The sequence below is a fragment of the Abramis brama genome (genome assembly GCF_963993115.1).
Source record: "Abramis brama genome assembly, chromosome: 9".
Classification (NCBI taxonomy): Eukaryota; Metazoa; Chordata; class Actinopteri; order Cypriniformes; family Leuciscidae; genus Abramis; species Abramis brama.
Window position 1 is genome coordinate 27,109,543 of NC_139971.1, and position 17,707 is coordinate 27,127,249.

Below are 17,707 nucleotides of genomic sequence, written 5' to 3' on the forward strand. Positions count from 1 at the left end.
CGTTTTGATGAAAGATTGTATTGTCTTTATAGTCTTTCATCAAAAGTTCATTCTCATTAACTAATGAAAAATGGCACAGGAACATTTCTTAAGAAAGCTAACAGTCAATTTTGATTTCATGTTGACTTTAAAGTTTTCTAAAGAACTATTCCAGCTTAGATTTTTTTTCTAACATAAACAGGTTTTGTTATGTAACTCAGAAAGGCATATTTCTTTATTTCTTGATTCACAGCAGACAATTGCATTTTTGCACTTGAAGATGAAGGGATCCATCTCGAATGAACGGTTTAAATGAATTGTTACCTGAAAGAAGTGCAGAAGTTGCCAAAACAAGGCCAGAACTTTGTCCATGGAGCTCCATCCCATAATTCCAGTGTCCATAGACGACACCATATTCTTAAAGTAAAACACTAAGGTCTTTAGCCTTGCAGCTTGCACTGTAATAATAATCTACACTACAATATGATCAAACTTCAGCAACATCCTAAAACAGTCTTTGTGGTCACAAGTGCACTCCGTGGCATCCTAGAGCAAAAAAATTGGCTCAGTTCAGTTTACATAAAAAAAAAAACCCCAACATTCCTTGAGGGCACGCCTCCTCTGCCACTTCAGATGCCCAGGCCAGCATCTTATAACATAACAAAACACACAGAGGATTCAACCACACCTCCTCTTGAAAGCAGCTCTCAGTCAGATCAGATAGCCTCTCCACTACATGTTTTTCTTTCGTTTTTGACCGAATCGAAATAAAGTGCAGGCTGTCAAGACAACAGAGTCAGCACGTGGGAGTCATGTAGGGTCAGTGGTGAAGCGAACAAAACATGCACAAAAAAATCCCGCACTAACACCCACCAGACTCCTACATGTCACCCACTGAGAATAAAAATCAATTTATATAAGCTGTCAAGAATTAGGCATTTACAAACATTATGCAAGGTTTAGAAATGTTTACATTTAAATGCACTTGAAGTTAGAATGCAAATGTATTAATTCATTTACAAAAATGTGTTATTTGAGCTTTTAAAAATGTCTATTCCTCTAGCTTTTGAAGTGTGTACTTTTGTTTTTTATACCAGTACCATGTCCTACCCCAGATTTTTATTGTCAGTGCACTGTTGTTTTTACTAGTAAAGCTCGATGTTAGTCGATGTTATTCTCTGTGGAAATCTACAGTTCACTGTATTGAACTCGCAACATTCCTTTAAATTCTGATTCAGCAGATGTACACAAGGGAGGAGAGGAACTTTTCCAACATTTTAATTATCCGACTTGAAAGCAAAACACAACTCAGCAGGATATAACTCAAGTCATGCGTGGGCTGATCTAGTTAATAAACCACTTCTGAAATTAGATCAGGGTAAAGATCTTACTCTTCCGGTGATGGATGCCAAGATTGATGCCAATTGTTTTTTTGCAGTTTTATTGATAGTCCATTTGGTCATTTTACAGTGAAACGACTTCACACACATAAAGGTGAAATATTTTCAAATTGATTAATATCTGCGGTATAATAATCTGTGGATAATTGAGTGGTATATTACAAAATAGCTTGGTAACTCAATTGATTTGCACAGTGCAATTTTTTTGTATTTTTATTTCATTATTTAAAAAACATCGACAATAACATGCAGGTTTTTAGATATTTTACTAAATGCTAATCCTTTTTAGGCTTACACAATTTTGATCATTTGCAGCAGAAATAAAATTTTGGACATTATGGCTATAGTATGGAAAATTCAAGTTCATCAAGTTATGTTTTTTTGAAGACGGCTAAGACAGGACACAACTAGTGACAGGAAGTGTGCGCCTGTAGCAGATAATATCAGTAACACTTTACAACAAGATTCCTATTACTAACATTATTTAACAACAGTAGTTAACACACTGTAAAAAAGTTGCTGCCTTAATTTTTTAAGTACAATCAACTTTAAGTAATTTCAACTTAAATTAAACTGATTTTAAAAAATTAGTTGAATCTTGAACTTATTTTGATGAGTTAAAGCAACGTAAAAACATAAAACTTATTGATCATATAATTTTTTACAGTGCATGAACTAACAAAGAAAGAATGTTCTAAAGCATTTATTAAACTCAGTTAATGTTAATATAATTTCAAAATGTATTAATACATTAGTAAAAAAGAAAAGTTGTATCTGTTAATATTATTTAATGGACCTGAGCTAACAGGAACTAACAATAAACAGTTGCATTTTTTATTAACTAACATTAACAAAGGTCAATAAATACAGTAACAAAAGTGTTACTCATTGATAGTTAATGTTAGTAAATGTATTAACTAATGTTAACTACTGGGACCTTATTGTAAGTGTTACTGAAATATCAAATAACTACTTAAGACTGGCTCGTAATTTTTTTCCCCTCTAATTAATAAGAAATGTGATTTTGTTAGAAAAAGCACAAAGTTGCATTTAAATAAAGCATTTGGTTAAGTTAAGATCTTAAGATGTACAGTATAAGTGTACTTAAAATGTTTATGGAAAATATTAATACTAATTTGCATGTCATTTAATGTTAATACTCTAAAATCTAAACAATACACAAATTTAACAGCAGTTTGTTGTTCTTATTATAATGAATGTTTGATTAACGTATTACAGATACATTTGAGATATTAAAGACAAAAACAGTGATGTGTTAGTAGTTAGCCGTTTTACAGATGCTATACTGTATATGCAGTCAAAATCTGTGTCAAGCTAGTGCTCTCACTGAGATCTTAACTTTACTGCACACAGTCCACAAAGAATCAGTTCCACTGGCATGAGCAGTCCATTGGCTCCTGGTAGTAATAGTCCACCGTGGTGGCATTTCGAGTGCAGTACAGCTGAATGATGCGGTTTTGTAGGCCGTTCTCACGGCAGCACTTGCAGAAACGTGCGTGACTGTTAATGTTAAAATTGAAGATGGTGGCAGATGGACATTTTCCATCACATGAATACACAGTCACCTGAAGAGAAAAACCAAGAGAGATGAGGTTAGCAACTCAGATGGATGGATGGATGGATGGATGGATGGATGGATGGATGGATGGAGAGGGAACAGAACAGAACAGAACAGAACAGAACAGAACAGAATAGAATAGAATAGAATAGAATAGAATAGAATAGAATAGAATAGAATAGGTCTTCAACCCTGCTTCTGAAGGTCTACTGTCCACTGTTTAGATCCAACTCTAATCAAACACACCGGAACTAGCTAATCAAAGGATTCAGGATCGCTTGAAAATCATAAGCTAAAGCAAGCTGGATAAACTTTACAGGGCTTTGGGCCTCCAGGAGCAGGACTGAAGACCTCTGGATTAAAGAATATAAACAAACCTAATATAATAGATTAGAACAACAGAAAATGTATGTAACAATAGGAATTGCAATTTTAATGTGAATCTTTCACACTCACAGGTGCATTACTTCTACAGTCATCTTTTCTGATGGTGGTCCTGATGGCGACTCTCTTGCAGGTTTTACCATCTTCTTTGCCTACACATACACACACACACACACACAGAAAAATTGTGACTTACAAATGAACACAAACATGCACATTTTCGTTTTTAAAGCAACATTAAACAATATTAAATAAAATAATAATAACAATTTAAAATGTATTAAATAAAACATTTAAATAATAGAAAAAAAATATGTTAGACATACATTTATTTATTTATTAATTGACTATAGTTATTTCCTATTACTGCTGTAACATGACATTAACCAACATTAAATTATACTGCATTAATTATTATTAATTATTGGCATGATTTCAGAAATGCTGCATTACCTAAGCCTGAATATTTTTTATTTTTTTGTCAACAATCAATAGCCCATAAGCCCTATTTGACATCAGTTGAGGTGAAGCAGGTTCTTACATTTTGAGGATTATGAAAACTAATATTTGGAATAATGTGCTCTGATAAATAATTTGCAATGAGACCAGGAACATGCAATAAGCAATTAAATAGATGTCATTTTGACGTTCAACAAACTTATACAGTACTTTACAATATTTCTGATATTTTCTGCCATAACATTATAGCAGTAGTTGTCCCCTTTTTCAGCAGCTCTGAATCCCAAACTATTTTTTTTCCATTCATTTCTCCCGTAGGGATTTCAAAAAAGTCTTTGTTAAAACAATGAACCAAGCCAATCGAGGTGAATCACAACACTATAAACTTTGATTTTAAGTTTTTGAAAATCGGACAAAAAGACAAAGGTACAAGACTGTGTACTTAACGGCTTCAGGGAGGGAAAGAACTACAATGAAGCATTTGGTGAACAGCATAATCAAATTAAAAACTATGGATGAATATACAACTGCTCATTTACAAATTTTGATTGCATATTTAAAAAATGTTTTGAGTTTATTGCAAAATATGCACACACATATACATATACATATATATATATATATATATATATATATATATATATATATATATATATATATATACAAACATTTCAGTATTTTGAGTGTAGAGAGATTGACTTGATGACGTCATTCACAGTGCTTAATGGGAGTGGGAGGAGCTAAAGAGCAATTTTGTGTGTGTTGCTTTTTTGACTTTCTGATTGGTGTACTTCTCTGAACAGCTTCATAGATAATGTAGTTTTTCCAGCAGGAATTACTGTTAAACACGATTATTAAATAATGCAGGCTGACGGCTTCAGCAGTTGCAAATACCATGGATTAACAACTTTGTAGCTCCAGTAGGGCTGTTATTACAGGTTTATAAGTTATCGTTCAAAACCGGTTTCCCTTTGGAGAAAATGAATGGAGTTTTTACTTCAAGAATCTGACTGTTGCACTCTATTAATAATGAAATAAATGTAAAAAAAAATTATAATAAAAAATAAAGATTTAATGATGTTCAGTAGTGAATTTTCACATGATGAGGAATATGAAATATGAAAATTTGCTCCTTTAAATAAGGTGACCAGGTGTTGGTATTGCTGCCTATTGCGGGCTCTGCTTTATCAGATGGACCTCATGAGGTGCTAAGAAAACTGAGTACAGACTATGTAATCTGTACTCCCGACAGAAAGAGAAAATCTTGTGTGTGATATCTAAATGTTGCGTTCCATCTCCTAGACCAGGGTTCACCAATCTCGGTCCTGGAGGGCCGCTGTCCCTGCAGAGTTTAGCTCCAACCAGCTCCAACACACCTGTTTGAACGTTTCTAGTATGCCTAGTGAGACCTTGATTAGCTGGTTCAGGTGTGTTTAATTGGGGTTGGAGCTAAACTCTGCAGGACAGCGGCCCTCCAGGACCGAGATTGGTGAACCCTGTCCTAGATCTTTAAAGATCATAACAATCCACGAGGTCTGTATTGACAACTAAACCAAGTTATGTTTATTCTTTGTAAATACGACTGTAACAATGAGTCAAGTACACACACACAGAGTCGCACACACACATCAATCCACATTAACACAACAGGCTTAGTGACTATTATTACTGCACCTTGGAGGCTCCACTTGATTGACAAGTTAGTTACCATGGTGACATTTGTCTGACAATGATCGAGTGGCACCATTGAAAACTGAACTTTTCACCCATATGTAATTTTTGTTTGTATGACAATGATAAAATGAAAGGCATTTAATTCTTTTGAGGGCAGTGTGCGTGTGTGTATGTTGTAAATTCCCAGCTCATTAATTTTGACACTGAGATTCTGGAGGTTCAAACGGAGGACAGGTTTCAAAGATATCAGGGGGTTTCAACAGGAAATAAATCAAGACTTCACAGCTGTGTGTCTGAGATGGTGGGAGGGACAGCTGATGAGTGGTTTTGGAAAGCAGTGTTGCCTGCGTTTGAATGTTACACGGATGTTCACAAGTACGAGAATTAAAGGAATAATTCATAAAATATGACAATTCCGACATTATTTACCCACCCTCATGTTGTGGAAACCCATATTGTTGTTCTTTTTTCCATGGAATACAACAGTGCCCTGTATCAAAGCAGCTTCACAGTATTAAATTAAAATAATACAACAAGGTTTGTTTCTAGTGGAATTTATTGATTGATAAAATTAAATTAAATATCCCCAAAAATATCCCCAACTGAGCAAGCCAAAGGCAACAGTGGCAAGGAACCGAAAAACTCCATCAAGTGACCTAATGGTGACCTGAAACTCCATCAGGTGACCTAATGGAGAAAAAAAAAAACCTTGGGAGAACCCAGGCTCAGTTGGGGGCCAGTTCTCCTCTGGCATTTATGAACTAGAGGCCGGATTGTAGTTTGAACTGTAAGATTAAAAATATTATATGAATGCCTGGCTGAAGAGATGCGTCTTTAATCTAGTTTTAAACTGGGAGAGCGAGTCCGAGCAACGAACAGTATCAGGAAGACTATTCCAGAGTTTTGGAGCTAAATGTGAAAATGCTCTCCCTCCTTTGGTGGATCTGGATATCCTAGGTATGACCAAAAGCCTCGAATTTAGTGATCTTAAAGAGCGCGATGGATTATAGGGCGATAGAAGATCCGTTAAATAGACTGGAGCTAAGCCGTTTAGGGCTTTATAAGTCAGTAGCAATACCTTGTAATTAATACAGAACTTTATAGGTAGCCAATGTAGTGATGATAAAATCTGTGTTATATGATCATATTTTCTTGATCTAGTAAGAACTCTAGCGGCGGCATTTTGGACCAACTGTAGCTTGTTTAATGAGGACGCAGGACAACCGGCTAATAAAGCATTACAGTAATCTAGTCTCGAGGTCATGAATGCATGAACTAACTTTTCTGCATCAGAAACTGATAGCATATTACGTAGCTTAGCAATGTTTCTAAGGTGGAAAAAGGCTGTTTTTGTAACATATGAAATATGATTTTCAAAAGACAGGTTGCAATCTAGTATAACACCCAGGTCTTTTACTGTAGAGGATAAAGTAACAGGACATCCTACTATGTTAAAGTTGTATTGTAATTAAACACAAGGCTTTATAACATTTAAGAACTGAGGCAAGATTTCCTGTAAATAAATAGAATAATTTTATTCTATTCTTTTTTAGCTTCAAGATGTAAGGTACAGTACTATATTGGGAAAATAAAAAAAGTATGAATATTCTTCAAAAGTACTGCTTTTGTGTTCCACAGCAGAACAACTGTATAAGGAATTTGACTAACATGAGGGTGAGCAAATGATGACAGAATTCCTATTATAGCCCAAACGTCTCACACACTTAATCAATTCACCTTCATTGATTCACTCAAACTAAAAGAAAATAATGGCAAGACTGAAAGAGATAAGTAAAAAAAAATATTTTCTTAAACACACATAAAATATTATGAGACACAGATAAAGAAGATAATTCAGTAGATGAGTGAGTACCTGTATCACAGTTAGTACTAGCAGTGGGTGTTACTGGACTAACGGAAAAAGGCAACAAACCAAGTCCAGCACCTGAGAAACACACAGGGGCAGGTTCACAAACTCACAAGTCTGTAACAAACTCATTTGGTTGAAGTCGCTCGTAAAGCTTCCAGCACAAACACAAGAGCCCCCAAACCAATGCGAACACACACAAACCTGCACCCACAAGTGCCCTCATGCGTAAAAAGATGCACAGACCCACCGCTTGCACAAAAAATACATACCAGTTTGTTGAAAGCAAATTATTAGCACATAGCCAGCAAAGGCACATGCCAGACATGTGGAGTTTCTTCCTCAAAATCACCTCTGAATCCCTCTAGCATGCCATGCCAATATAATCAAAGAAAACTGTGTCTTAAAACAGATTCATGCAGCTTTTTCCAATATGCTTTCCTTGGTTTATGAGTAATGCAAAAAGAAATTTAGGCCTACACTAACATTCAAATGCTTTGGGATCAGTAAGATTTTTTTTATTTTTTTTACCTTTTATTCAGCAAAGACACATCAAACTGATCAAAAGTGACAGCAAAGACATTTATAATGTTACAAAATATTTTTATTCCAAATAAATAAATTCTGTTCTTTTGAACTTTTTTCTTTCATCAAAGAATCTTAAAAAATATATATATCACTGTTTCCACAAAAATCTTAAGCAGCACAATTGTTTTCAACATTGATAATAAGAAAAGTTTTTGAGCATCAAATCAGCATATTAGAATGATTTCGGAAGGATCATGTGACACTGAAGACTGGAGTAATTATGCTGAAAATTCTGGTTTGCCATCAAAAGAATAAATTACATTTAAATATATATATATATATATATATATATATATAAAGTTATTTAAAATTGTAACAACATTTTCACTATATTACTGTTTTATTGTATTGTTGATTAAATAAATGTAGCCTTGGTGATTAGAGACTTCTTACAAAAACATAAAAAAAAGCTTACTGATCCCAAACTTTTGAACACTGAAATACCGGCCAGGGTTGCATTTTCCACAAGCATCATAAGCCTAAATAGATTGTGGAGACCATTGTTACCAACTGTCTCTATGATCTACTTAGGTGTACAATGCTTTTATGAAACGCAATAAATCCACAAATATTTGGCTGCCCATTCGTTTTGTGCATTTTAAATAAATATTCCCACACCTTTTAACCTACGAATTCCCATAACTTTTCTATGCTTAGTTAAAGTTTACTTAATCACTCGTTGTCAACATTCAAGGTTTGCTAAAGTTACTGTTTATACCTAAAGCATCAAGCTTTGACAAGAGACAGTTAAAAACCACAAACACCAATCCCATAGCACAAAAACCAGCCTGAGCCACAGATTACACAAAAGACAAAGACAGAGTTAAGAACACATAAAGAGGGGAATTGTATAGCAATCTGGCTTTCATTGGGCTTTCATCACAGAAACCCTGTTTCGGACAACACAAGCTAAAATCTATACATTTCTTCCAAGATGTACAATCATTGTATTTTAGAGAGAATTGAGGACAAGGAAAAGCACAATTGAAATTGAAAGAAAAGAATGAAAAGGCCCATGAGATATATACAGCAGCACTCATTTCCCCCGGGACAACAGGGAGCATCTAACCACAATATGCAACCAGCAGCTACAGTAGTAAGCCCAGCATTGCTTCTCCATCATGCTGTTCCAAACAGCCCCCAGCATTCCCAGAAAGCACAGCCAGCCCCAGACACGCACTACTCACATGTCTTACAGCAACCGTCCACATACGTCTGAACCACGCCTCCATTCTGAAACAGACAGCACAGAGGTTAGAAGAACAACACAAACAGATACAGAAGCAGCAAAAGGAATGCAGTGATTTGCGTCAGACCTGAATACACTCTGTGTCATTGAAAGGAGGACAGACAACTCCAGAGGCCAGAACTACTGCCCCTACCGCAGTCTCCATACAGTCGAACCGTGTGCAGTTAGCCACCCATGAGCTGCCTGCCTGCAAACCACATTAAAAAAAAAAACCCTATCAGGTTCATGCATTTGCGGCTGTTTCCTGAAAACAATGACGGGGTTTGTCTGAGTGTGTGTGTTTCTGACCTACAATAGTAATATTTTTTATTGATCAATTTGCTGAAAATGCCCCCAGAAAATCTGACAAAACATCCATTTGTGAACACCCTCAAAGGGGAAAATGTTCATAAATACAGTAAATAATGTCAGAAAGTTTCCTTCAAGGGTAAGTTTGGGGTTGCATTAATAAAAAGCACCAGTGAAGATTACCATAAATACTTCTGTAGTGCCGTTTTCACTGGGATATGAGCATGAGATGTTTTTGCAGGAGCCACAGCACACATGTGGATCAGATGATGGGACATAAACCTGATGCTAGAGTGACAGAAATGTAAACAAAAAATATATATTTTAAATTCGTAACACACACGCACAAAAAAAAAAAAAAAATCGGAAAAATATAAAAATAAGATATGTTATTGTCTATTCTGCACTTTTGAAGTTTTGTTTATTCCATGAAATCCACAAAAAACAGCTTTAATTTAGTTTTACATATCCTCTACTGTCTTTTTAACCGTTAGAAGGCTGAAATTGGTGCTGTGCCTTTAAGACTTCTATATGTAAATCACTTCTGTTATGATTGACTAACCTCTACACTGTACACTGTACATTGAAATATTTAATTTAGAAGAGCATTTTTTGCTCCCATGATATGTGCCTTTTAAAACTGGACTTTCATAAATTTCATGGAACATCATGAAAAATATGTGGAAACATCCATTAATTCATAATGAAAGTTGTATTAGTCATGTGACTTACAGGATCACACTTCTCAGAGCAGTTGGCAGTGGTGACCTCCATGGCGTAGAACCCGGTGCTGGGGTCTTTATGTGTGAGGCACTGAACCGTGTAACACAGTTCCCCCTCAAAGTATTGTACCATAGACTGGCCCGGATTCAATATTGTCACATCCTGAAACAGACACACTTCTGCCTTCTCTACACACACAAACACACAAAGATACATAAACACAGACTTGTGCTTCAGTTTCATTGAATAGCATGGCATTTTGAGTGTGTGAGTTTTAGTTTGAGTCTTACTGCAGTTATACAGTGGGCATCCACACGGGCCACCGGAGTCTGGATCCTCCACTTTCACCTCACCCTATAAAACAAAGGTCACGGAATAATACTGTAGTTCCAGAACAGTCCATTATGGCAATGTAATTCATGCACACAACAAAATGGACTATATACAATGTATTCACACACACAGAATACATTTTAGAACACTCACCGCAGCGCAGACCGGAACTGTAAAGTTCTCACACTGACATTCTAAAAACAACAAAAACAAATGTTACAAATGTAACTGAGTGTATGCATACAAAAAATACTTTGACAAATCATGGTGATATGGAACTTTGATACATACACACACTAGTTAGGGGGCGGTAAGATATTTTTATGTTTTTGAAAGTCTCTTATGCACACTAAGGCTGCATTTTATTTGATCAAAAATACAGTAAAACAGTAATATTGTGAAATATAAATATATATATATAAATAATATAATATAATAATATAATATATAAATATATTTTAACATGTCATTTATTCCTGTTATGCCAAAGTTGATTTTTCAGCATCATTTCTCCAGTCTTCAGTGTCACATGATCTTTTTAGAAATAATTCTTAATATGCTAAATATTTTTGTGGAAACTGATTCATTCTTTAGGATTATTTTATAGAATAGAAAGTATAAACAAAATAACAGCATTTATTGGAAATATAAATCTTTGCAACAATATAAATGTTTGTACTGACAATATCCTTTCTGAAAATTTTTTCAACAGACCCCAACATTTTAAACGATAGTGTACTATTATTAGCTCATGCATTTATCATGCTATTTACATGGTATTCGTGTTCACAACACATGGAGATGGCATGGTACTTGTAAAGCCCCTTTCACACAGAGATTCCCGAAAATACACGGATAATTGCGTTCACACAGAAGGCACTCTAGCAATTTAATGGCAATTTCCCGTGATCAATGCGCTGTGTGAAAGGGGCTTTAATGTAATGTTTCTGTATCTGTGAGCTTGTGCATGTTTTAGTTTAGCTGTACTTTAAGAGAGAACTGTGGATTTTTAGTTTTTTTCAAAATCCACAAAAGGAAGAAAAGTACATAGAGGGACAAAATAATGCCTTCTAAAATGTCAAAAGGTGAATCTGAGGGTTTGAGTAAGGGTTATTCTGTAGTTACTATAATTATCTTGATCATCTTAAAAACAAAATGAAGTCAAAGGGAAGCTACAGTTTAGATATCTAGGTAAGTGTGTGCATGTGTCCAATACCGCAGTGTGTCTCTGGGCAGCAGCTGTCCGGCACGGGTCTCTTCACAAGCACAGCTCCAGGGGCACAACTCACACTGGCCTCAGGACACAGACTCATATCACACACTGAAAGATCAAGAACGAGTCATGCTTCTCTGTTTCATTACGACACACAAAATGACCGGGCACTTCAGTACAGTGAGTGACTACTTGTGTTTTTGTTATAATTACCACAATGATACTGCGGACAGCAGTGATTAGTGGTGTTCATATCCACAGCCAGTATCTCTCCAAGCAAACACACTGGTATAGGTTCAATACAGGACTCGCACACTGCAAAACATATGCAAATTATTACTACAGCATGCCCTAATATCAAAAAAAAAATATATATATATATATATATTTTTTTTTTTAATATACAATGCATTATAATGTGTATTTTAAGGCATTATAAATACTTGTATATCTTTGTATATTAATATATATAGTGTATATTTATATTATAATATAATGAATTATATAAACAGGCTTCATAGAGTGTTAGAGCTTTTAGAACAGAATCTCATAAACAATGTATATTTGGGATTTTAATGTTTGATAATTAGTCATTATAATTATCTTAAATATGTATTATTAATTATAAATGTATTAACAGGACCTTAGATTTTAGTACACACACACACACACACATATATATTTCTGTATTGTCAGCATAGAGATGGAATGTCACCTGTAGAACTGAAGTATTTATAATGTATTATTACCACACATGTAGCTGTAACAGCAGGCGTGTGCCCCTCTGACCTCCACCAGGAACTGATCTTCTCTGCAAATCGGGGCAGGGACACTTAGGCATGCCAGCGGATCACATTCTAACAGAGACCAATCAGAAGACTGACCCTTATCAACTGATCACATAAACAACCAATCAAAGAAAGGATTACATGAGCCCTTACCACATCTGTATTCGGGACAGCAGGACAGAGCGCTGTAGCCAATCACCAGCTTGTCTCCGTTCTCACAGCTAGGGACTTCACTCTGACAGATGGTGAGGTTACATTCTACACACACAGACAACACAGACACAAGCTTTTTTTTTCATACATATTTTTGGTTCATTTTCTTGGAAGAAAAATACTGTACATTTTAAATGTGCATATCTGATTTGTTTAGTTATTTATTTGGTTGTTTGTGCCATGTCAGCATAAAAGGCCATTTTCGTGGCAAGAACAAAAAGAGGTAAATAAAATGAATAAACATATTTAAAAGGGTAAAGAAGGCGATAGAGAAATGTGATAATAATTTACATACAGAAAGATCAAATCTAAACATTTTGCAAGAATCTTATGAAAGTCTGTTTTGTTAACTTGTAATACTATTTAGGGATATAAATGGACCTAAAACAAACAGACATGGACTAAACTCAACCGCACAACTCCATACACCTTAGGTTGTGTGGCAAACAATAACTCCCAATGCATGTCTCTTATGCTCACCAAGGCTGCATTTATTTGCCAAAAAATATAGTAAATTTATGAAATATTATTATTATAATTTAAAGTAATTGCTTTCTATTTGAATATATTTTAAAAATGTATGTATTCTTGTGATGATTTTCAGCATCATTACTCCAGTCTTCAGTGTCATATGATCCTTCAGAAATCATTCTGATTTGCTGCTCAAGAAACATTGGGGCTCAATTGGAATTTTTGTGGCAACCATGATACATTATTTCAGGATTTGAAATTGAAATCTTTTGTAACATTACAAATGTCTGCCATTTTTTAATCAATGTAATGCATCCTTGCTGAGAAAAAGAATGATTTATTTTTCAACGTCTTTTGAACATTAGAATAGTATGTGACATTAGCATTAGAGATGATTGCCTTCTAGCTCATAGTACACAGTACAGGTCAAAAGTTTGGAAACATTACGATTTTTTTATATTTTTGAAAGAAGTCTCTAATGCTTATCAAGGCTGCATTTATTTGATCAAAAATACAGAAAAAAAACAGCAATATTGTGAAATATTATTACAACTTAAAATAATAGTTTTCTATTTGAATATATTTTAAAAAAAATCATTTATTCCTGTGATGCAAAGCTGAATTTTCAGCATCATTACTCCAGTCTTCAGTGTCACATGTGACATCCAGTCTATCACATGATCCATTAGAAATCATTCTAATATTCTGATTTATTATGAGTGTTGGAAACAGTTCTGCTGCCTAATATATTTGATGAATAAAAGGTTAAAAAGAACTGCATTTATTCAAAATAAAAAAATATTTTCTAATAATATAAATCTTCTTTACTATCACGTTTTAGCAATTTAACACATCCTTGCTGAATAAAAGTATTGATTTATTTCAAAAAAAGAAAGAAAAAAAATTACTGACCCCAAATTACTGACCAGTAGTGTATATTGTTGTTACAAAAGATTTCTATTTTTAAAAAATTTGCTTCTTTTTTTTTTTTTTTTTTTTTTGTGGACTTTTTATTCATCAAAGTATCCTAAAAAAGTATCACAGGTTATGAAAAAATATTAAGCAGCAGAACTGTTTCCAGCTGGAGTAATGATCCTGAAAATTCAGCTTTGCATCACAGAAATAAATGATAATTTAAAGTATAATAAATTGAAAACCAATTATTTTAAATTGTAACTAGATGTACCGCATGGCGGTACAAAATATGACCGCCGCTCAGGCCTGCACTGGCTTTCCACAAAAATAAATGACGTGGAGCAATTTGGCTGTATTGCGTGTTTATGTATATACCTAAAAAAAGTAGTAGTATGTGCATGTCTGTCTGTGTGTGTGTGTGTGTTTGTGTATGTGTGTGTCTGTGTGTGTGTGTGTCTGTGCGTGTATGTATGCGTGCGTACATGTGTGTGCGCGTGTGTGTTTGTGTGTGTGTGTCTGTGCATGTGGATTTGTATGTGTGTGTATGGGTGTGTGTCTGTGCGTGTGGATGTCAGTGTGTGTGCATGCTTGCGTTTGTTTGTATTCCTGCATGTGTGTGTGTGACAGTATCATCCTAAACCAGCAACCCTTCGCTCAACACCACCATCTACAGGCCGATGAGTGTACAGTCACTAAATGTGCACATAAATTAATTTATTTTATACCCCCCCATGGATGAAATTCTACGAAACTTAGCATACCCCCAGAGGATGTCAAGTTAATCATACACATGAAATATGGTGCAGTTCTGAACATCTCAACTGAAGATAGGGGCGATTAAAGCAGAATAATATTGCATTTTCATTTTTTATGGGAGGGGCGCAAATCACAAATGAGTGATTATGGGCTAGGTTGATGTGGGCCCTTAAGACCAACATACCGTAAAAATTTCTTCATCCTCGGTGCCACGGTTCAGGTAGTTATTTAGGAAAAACTGCATTTTTTGGGTTTGGGGGGGCCCAGCGTGGGGGGGAGTGGCCCCCGGGGACCAAACGAAATTTTTCCGTAAAAGTCTAGTGGGGCTACATGCCCACCAAATTTCATGTTCCCCGGTGTTTCGGTGTCCCTGGTATCGTTGACGAAAAATTCAGTAGATGACGGGAAAAAAAAAAAAAAAAAACTTTGACAATCCCTATATGACCGCTTTCGCTAGCTACGCTAGCGGCGGTCATAATAATATATCACAATATTACATTTTTTTTCTGTATTTTTGATCAAATAAATGCAGGCTTGATGAGCAGAAGAAACTTCTTTCAAAAACATTAAAAATAGTAATGTTTCCAAACTTTTGACCTGTACTGTATATACAAAGTACACCAAAGGTGCAAGGATGATATACTATTTCTGATGGATTTGAGAAGCATACATCCATGTGTGTTTATAGGTTTATACCACAAATCTTCTTAGGACAGCAGACTCCTTCCTCCAGCACGGCGACTGCATACTCTCCCTCCCTCTCACACAGCGGGGCAGGTTCATAACTGCAATCGGGTTCCACAGGAACCACACTACCGTTCTCCAGACACTTGAACAGACAGCAGCCACGCAGAGAGCCGTTCCACACATCACCCGGGGCACGTGGAGCACCATCGTTATCCGTACACACTGATCACATGGACATAACATAGGCCATTATCACAAGAACACTTTATTTTGCATGCAAATGCACAGTGTGGCATTCTCACCGCATTGGTCCTCGGTGACACAGAAGGCGGAGTCCGCCCGATGCAGGATGGAACCGCTTTTACAAACGCACTCCTCTCTGATAGAAGAACAGGTGCTCTCCTCGTAGTAATCTCGGTTCTGACATGTTCGGGTCTTACATGTATTCACACAGGGTTTATATTCCTTACCAGGAGGACATTTGAGTGCTGTGAAATGAAAAAAACCGACACAAATATACAAAAAAACAGTCAAAAGTTAAGACTGAGAAATGTACATTTAGTCACACACGTTTTCAGACATTTGACTGGTAGAGTTTCTGTAAAACACACTCACGGCAGAAATTGCTTTTCCTCCAGCTGAAGCAGATCTGATGTGTGTAGCAAATGGCCACATAAGCAGCCAGGAAGTCACACTCATGCTCTTTATAATGCAGGTCACCGGCCCATATCTTATCACAGAAATTTTCTGGAGAAACCTGCAAAACGGCATTTGGAAATTCAATATATAATGGTCAAGTCATATGTACGTGTGAGTGGGAACTTACATAAGGGTACACAATCCAGTGGGGATGAAATTTCTCTAAATGACCCCAGAATATTAGCAAAACGTAAATATTAAGTAACAGTAAGTTGTCCTTTTTCATTTAAAGGTAGGGTAGGTAGGAATTGTCTAAAAAACTTCTTTTCCAAATTTGTTTAAACATTATTTATATATCAATACATAATTAAAATGTAAGTACTTTGAAAAAGAAAGTATAAAAATCGAGTGTCTGTAGACCTCTCACGACTGTTTTAAAGACAGCTCATTATTTCCATTCACTCCACCCCCTCCCTTCTGGGCTCCTTCCAAAGCCACGCCCCCAAAACACATGAACGCGACTCCGACCGCTGAACTGGAGACGCATTATTTACCTGAGACGAGCGGAGAGGAAGGATTACAGTGCATGTAGTGACATCATGTCAGAATCACATGTAATAAAAAAAATATATATTTTAAACTTTACCAATATCAATATGCTAGCTTGATAGTGAGTACTAAAATACATCTTATTTGTTTATATTCATAATGATAGGGTAATCATTATGAATATAAACAAATAAGATGTATTTTAGTACTCACTATCAAGCTAGCATATTGATATTGGTAAAGTTTAAAATATATTTTTTTTGATTCGCTAACGAGCTAGTTATATCTATAAGGCAAAGCTAAAAACAGGTTGCATTGATACACGTTTTTCCATTACCATCAGTTACACTGTGATGAAGATGAATTTCGTGTAAGATTCATAACATATATGGTGTTCTGCATGTAAGAGTTTCCATGATGAAAGCATTGTTGACTCTGATGAGGACTACACTCCAGAGACAAGTACCGCATTGTCAGCTCGAGGACAGGTCCGGGGTCGAGGGCTAGGCAGAGGAGGTCGTGCAAGCGGCCGTGCAACTAGGGTCCGAGGAAGTAGAGGCCGAGGACGGGGTGGTCGAAGTGCAGGGCAAGGAGCACTTCTTGGACATGAGGACCTGCGTCGAGTTTTGCATTCCGTTCCTCTCTTGAATTCCTCAAATCAAACGGGTGCGCGCGCATATGGGCAGATCCTGTGTGGCAAAAGGGTGGTTGCCATGGTTGCGAGAGAGAGTGACAGTCGCCTAAGCCAATCCTTTGTTTCATCCCGAATGGAAATAATGAGCTGTGTTTAATGCAGATTAAACGGTCTAGAGTCACTCGATTTTTATACTCTTTTTTTTCAGAGTACTTACATTTTAATTATGTATTGATATATATAGAAAGTTTAAACAAATTTGGAAAAAAGTTTTTTATAAAATTCCTACCTACCCTACCTTTAATACTTATTTTTGTAT

At 35.7% G+C, this 17,707-nt stretch overlaps 2 protein-coding genes across 2 annotated transcripts in view; both read right to left on the reverse strand.

The window, feature by feature from the left end:
• The window catches only part of ptprq (protein tyrosine phosphatase receptor type Q), a gene marked incomplete at its 5' end in the record, with an annotated part of 60,040 nt that extends 59,647 nt beyond the window's left edge, over positions 1–393 (reverse strand). Inside the window, one exon of the mRNA XM_084124230.1 lies at positions 304–393. Coding sequence (XP_083980356.1) covers positions 304–393 — 90 coding nt within the window. The remainder of the gene's footprint in view (positions 1–303) is intronic.
• A 1,026-nt stretch (positions 394–1,419) lies between these two features.
• otogl (otogelin-like) overlaps positions 1,420–17,707 on the reverse strand; it is a gene marked incomplete at its 5' end in the record, with an annotated part of 51,823 nt that continues 35,535 nt past the window's right edge. Inside the window, 16 exons of the mRNA XM_084124231.1 lie at positions 1,420–2,965; positions 3,415–3,494; positions 7,349–7,420; positions 9,118–9,163; positions 9,247–9,366; positions 9,651–9,755; positions 10,200–10,378; positions 10,481–10,544; positions 10,677–10,717; positions 11,740–11,844; positions 11,950–12,051; positions 12,486–12,593; positions 12,678–12,782; positions 15,576–15,788; positions 15,869–16,054; positions 16,182–16,323. Coding sequence (XP_083980357.1) covers positions 2,765–2,965; positions 3,415–3,494; positions 7,349–7,420; positions 9,118–9,163; positions 9,247–9,366; positions 9,651–9,755; positions 10,200–10,378; positions 10,481–10,544; positions 10,677–10,717; positions 11,740–11,844; positions 11,950–12,051; positions 12,486–12,593; positions 12,678–12,782; positions 15,576–15,788; positions 15,869–16,054; positions 16,182–16,323 — 1,869 coding nt within the window. The 3' untranslated portion in view covers positions 1,420–2,764. The remainder of the gene's footprint in view (positions 2,966–3,414; positions 3,495–7,348; positions 7,421–9,117; positions 9,164–9,246; positions 9,367–9,650; positions 9,756–10,199; positions 10,379–10,480; positions 10,545–10,676; positions 10,718–11,739; positions 11,845–11,949; positions 12,052–12,485; positions 12,594–12,677; positions 12,783–15,575; positions 15,789–15,868; positions 16,055–16,181; positions 16,324–17,707) is intronic.